This window comes from Cryptomeria japonica, chromosome 4 (assembly GCF_030272615.1).
Source record: "Cryptomeria japonica chromosome 4, Sugi_1.0, whole genome shotgun sequence".
Classification (NCBI taxonomy): Eukaryota; Viridiplantae; Streptophyta; class Pinopsida; order Cupressales; family Cupressaceae; genus Cryptomeria; species Cryptomeria japonica.
This window is the reverse complement of record NC_081408.1, coordinates 564,156,954-564,162,064: the sequence shown is the minus strand read 5'-3', so window position 1 is coordinate 564,162,064 and position 5,111 is coordinate 564,156,954. Positions and strand designations below refer to the sequence as shown.

The window sequence follows — 5,111 nt, the reverse complement described above, 5'->3', positions numbered from 1 at the left end:
ATTACTATTTTATTCACTATTTTACTTTGAATGTAATTTAACTACAAAATAAATCAATAGACATTTTAAAATTTAAAAAAATAAATAATACCTTTCAATAAAGACAAATTAATTACAAAAAATATTTCAAAAAACAACCTTCTCCTTTCAACAATAATTTTTTTTTGCAAATTAGACATTTACCTTGATTTTACTTTTAATTAAATATTTTGTTTGATTTAACATTTTTTTTTTTAACACAATCGCAACTTTCCACAACTCCAAAAATAACATATCAACTTATTACAAAAATATTTGATATATATTCATTTATAAAATATCTTCAAACTTATAATCACCCGATAACCTTCAAAATCCATAAGAAATGTCTAGTCCATCACAGTAATATTTCTATATATTCTATATACAAGTAGTTGGACCTTAAAATCAAAGCTTATTTACAATAACTTTTTCCCATACATAGATCAAAAGCAAGCAATTTGAGATTGTGAATCACCAACTCAAAATTCATTATTAGCAAATGCAACAATTTTTTTTTCAGGTATCCACGACTGCAAGTACAAAAGAAAGTCACTAAGAAAGCTAGAACGTCCATCAGGTGAAATACATTTGATCAAGATCACAAGCAGCAGTATGAATATCATACACATTGTCATGCCACACTGCTGTTGCACCCTCACACTCAAACTCGAACCCATCACCTCCTCCCCCTCCTCCTCCTCCACCTCCTAATGAATTACCAGTTGTGGCTTCTTCTTCTTCACCTTGCTTTATTCCACAGCAATTATACCCTTCTCCCACCTCACCAAACTCAAAGCTAGTTTTCTCCCTATTACTATTATCAGTAGCAGCAAATGGCTGCATTCCAAAGTTTACATTGAATCTGAAACAGCTATCGTCACCCTTACTGCAATCACCTTCATTAGCCCATGCAATGGGCTGTGCATTGCATTGGTCTGTAGCATTCACATTCTCATCATTAGCATAACTCTCGAGAATACTCCCAACTGGGTCACAGTTATCTGTGTTGTGTGAATAAGAAGCACTCCATGCACTCAGCCCAGAGGAATCATGGTAATCACAATTGGTCATCAGCTCGTTTTGGTTATCATTCTTTACATTGTCTTTCAATGGCAGAAATTCGCAGTCAACCAGAGGAGGAATTGAGGTGTGAGGAGTGTAATTCAGAGGGAGCTGTGGAGTATTGTTGCTCCATGAGTTTTGATTGCATAGCCTTGTTTGGGCTGGCTCCTGCACATATTAAAATTTAAAATTTGTTTCAGTAAAGTCAAAGAATCGTTGGTATGAGTTTGCCAATGTCCATTGAAAAATATACATTTTTGGATCAAATTCTAAAGTATTATAAAAGTTGATTGAAAAACATACACAATTTTATCTAAAAGTTTGGATTCTAAAATGTTTATTGAATAACATATATAATTTAATCCAAAATCTTACATTTTGAAGTCTTATAAACGTTGATTGAAAAACATACACAGTTTAATCTAAAATCTTGGATTCTAAAGTCTAAGAACTTTGACAGATGCAAGATTAGTTGAGACAGATATGTTTGGGTGAATAGAGCCCATGTGAATAGTTCACATGATAAGCTTACATTCTAGAGTCAAGAACTTAAATGGTTTTGATGGATTCAAAAATATACATAGTTTGATCTAAAATCTTGCATTCTAAAATGGAAGAACCAAAACAGTTTGGATTGACATGCACAGCTGAAGTTAATATTTGGTTTTCTATGGGTATGCTGTCTACCACCTTACCTTTTTTGAACAATTGTGATCGTTTAAAAAACATACACAGTTTGATCTAAAATCTAAGTGTCTTAAACAGTTGTGATTGATTGAAAAACATACACACATGAAATTAATATTTAATTCTCTGTAGATATGCTGTCTACCACCCTACCTTTTTTCTAATATAAAATCCATAAAACAACATACACAGTTTAATCCAAAAACTTACAGTTGTAAGATTAGTTGAAACAGATATGTTTAGGTGAACAGAACCCATTTGAATAGTTCACATGTTAAGCACATCATACCCACCATGACTAATGAAACTAACAATACCCTAAAAAAGAGACCTTTGAAAAAAACCAGCTTGATGAATTTAAAGTTGTGTATTGTCATTAGCACCTGTAAATTCATGGATCTGAGAGAATGATTAAAGCCGTCTTGAATAGAATAAGCATTCCATAGTTGGCAATTCATGGAGGAGTTTATGGGAAACTCTGGCATACAAAACTGGTTTTCCATTGTGCGCAGTGAAGGCTGGTACCTTGCCAGCATGGCGTCCAGTGGCTGTGTACGAGCAGGCGTAGCAGGGATGGTGGAATTGGTGCTGTGTGATGTATTTGAGGTGGTAGATTTATGGTTGTTGTTATTGCTGTTGTTGAGGTGCTTCAACTTCTTTTTAATGCAGGAATTCCAGAAATTCTTGATCTCATTGTCTGTACGTCCAGGCAAACGAGCTGCAATCTGAGACCACCTGCACCATCACAGTCACAGGAAATGGAATAAGATGGAGTTCGTTTAGCATTGATAAGAACCCATGAAAGCCTGCTTGTAGTTATATATTGAGAATGTTGCTTTTATATGGATATATGGTACCAATGTGTCTAAAGAAACTGATGAATTGTGGTTAATACACAGGGTGTTTAACCTTAGTATCAGTGATGCATTAATCAAGATATAAGAATTGTTTAAGCTCTTCTGTTTAATTCTAAACTATATTTTTCTATTATAATTTAAGAATTGAAGTACCCAGTCTGTAATTCTCATTAATTTTATTTGATCTTGGAGAGATCTACTTTGTGAAAATAACAGGCACACAATTTTTTAGCCTCAGTGGGATCAGGAGGTTGATAGAATGAAATGGATTTTCAAGAGTGTGAATTGAAGGGGTGGGACTGTTCTAAGGATTAGAAATCTGGTAGAAGAGCAGCATTACGAAGATCTGGTCAGAAAACAATAATCTATATCATTGTGAGTAGAAGCCAGTGATCTGACCAATGGTGCATTACCTCCAAACAACATTACCTTCCTGGGAAACAGATATATATTGAGAAGAAATATATCATCTGTTAAACTAGGGCAAGAAATGCTTCCTTTTAGTAACATATATGATGTTGAATTGTATAGAATCCACAGGTAATAAGTTGCCCAAGATTTCATTGAACATTACTATTTACCTGCTACCATTAAGAGACTAGGCATTGTCTCTCATGGTAGTGAACTCCTGGGTCAGGAACAGAACTACCCACTGAATCAATATTGAATTCCAAAATGCATGATAAGAGTAGAAAAAAAGAGAGAAATGGGTATGAAAAAAACCTGTTGCCCAAGATGGAATGCAAGTGAATAATCAATTGCTCTTCATGGGGTGAGAATGCTCCTCGTTTGAGGTCAGGCCTGAGGTAGTTAATCCATCTCAGCCTACAGCTCTTTCCGCATCTCTGCAGACCTATGAATTGTCAACCAACAACCACAAAAGCAATAAAAATCACAGTTTTTTTCTCAAAACCCTGAATAACAACACCACATTGCATTGAATTTGTCATTTCAAGTCATGTTACGTTAAAAATCACAGTTTTTTTCTCAAAACCCTGAATAACAACACCACCACATTGCATTGAATTTCCAATGCAATGCAATGCTGTGTCATGCCAAGTCATGTTATGTTAAAAATCACAGCTTTTTTTTTCTCAAAACTCTGAACAACAACAACACCACATTGCATTAACTTTGTTTTGTCAAGTCCAGTCATGTTATGTTAAATTTTTACCAGCTTGTTTTGCAACATCGCTCCAACAGCCCTGCCCATTTTTCATCATGTAATTGATGAGCTTATCATCTTCTTCAGGCGACCAAAGGCCTTTTCTGAGTTTGGGTTTGGGCTCTGTGGATGAGCTCATGTCTGTCTGAAACTGTTGGTCCACCTGGTTGCTCTTAAGTGCCCTCACCAACGACTGCAGAGGATTGAATTTATTCAAACCAGAAAAGAAACACACGGTTGACGTTTCCTCACAAGAGGGTGGCCACTGCCCATCATTTTCTCCCCTTCGTCAATCAATCAGTCATTACTACACAGGCAACCAACTCTTTGCTTTGAATACGGATCATTGTTCCATCATTAGTAAAATGCAAAATCATTTTCCTTCAAAAGGTTATTTATTATTGGAGGGTGAATGCCCGAAAAGACTCTCCCTCCCCTGATTTCATTCAGTTGTTAACGGTACATCAGTTGACGTAGTTTGCTCCCCTTGTGTTGTGCACTTGTCTCCTCTTCAAGCATTGCCTCCATCATTTCCAAGCTGTCCACGTTTCTTCACTCTTAAGTCAATCAATCCTCCATCATCACACTAAAAATGTACTCTCAACGCAATGGGCTTTGGCCCTCAAACAAGCCCCCCTCTTGAATTAGAGTGAAAGGAATGTACTCTGAACATAACACCCAGTCATTCAGAGAAAGAAATTATACCTACAAACAAGTTCCACCATTTTCATGTGTCTTTTAAATTATCCACTCATGTCTCATCTGTCACTTCTTATTTTATATTACACTTACTTATACTTTGAGCAAATTTTGGAAAAGTAACTAATCATCTGTATCCATTTCAATCTGCCCAGAATTTCAGTTACTTCTCTGATAAATTCTGGGAAAATAACTAATCATTTGAATAGATTTTAAATCCACCAAATTTTTTAAAAAGCAATCTGTTTTTTTTTAATTAAAAACAATTTAAGTCTTTACAGATAGATTGGTCAATCAAGTCATTAGAAAATACAGAAGATGATGATTGCAGGTTTGATTTTTCTAGATTTACCCATAACATGAATAAATGTAAGTTAATGGTACTGGTCTTATCAAATATTAATTTTTCTATTAAAACAAATTTAATTTTTATCATTATACAATTTTTTTGTATAATCTATAATGTGTTTATTTGGTACAAATTAATTGGCGAATTTTTCTTGATTTACCAGCTGATATCAGCAGTGTGTGCTAAGACTTCACTTCACAGATCCCACCAAATATTGATTCTTCTATTTCAAAAAACAATTCCTATCATTACAGTCTATAATGTGTTTATT

General features: G+C 34.6%; 1 protein-coding gene across 1 annotated transcript; it reads right to left on the bottom strand.

Moving 5' to 3' along the window:
* Window positions 1–478: 478 nt before the first annotated feature.
* Window positions 479–4,056, bottom strand: LOC131036127 (transcription factor MYB14). The gene is made up of 4 exons (XM_057967940.1): window positions 3,802–4,056; window positions 3,351–3,480; window positions 2,154–2,505; window positions 479–1,251 (listed from the first exon to the last, which is right to left on the bottom strand). The coding sequence occupies exons 1-4, from the start codon at window positions 3,929–3,931 to the stop codon at window positions 595–597; spliced, it is 1,269 nt and encodes a 422-aa protein (XP_057823923.1). The 5' UTR covers window positions 3,932–4,056; the 3' UTR covers window positions 479–594.
* Between the last annotated feature and the right edge of the window lie 1,055 nt (window positions 4,057–5,111).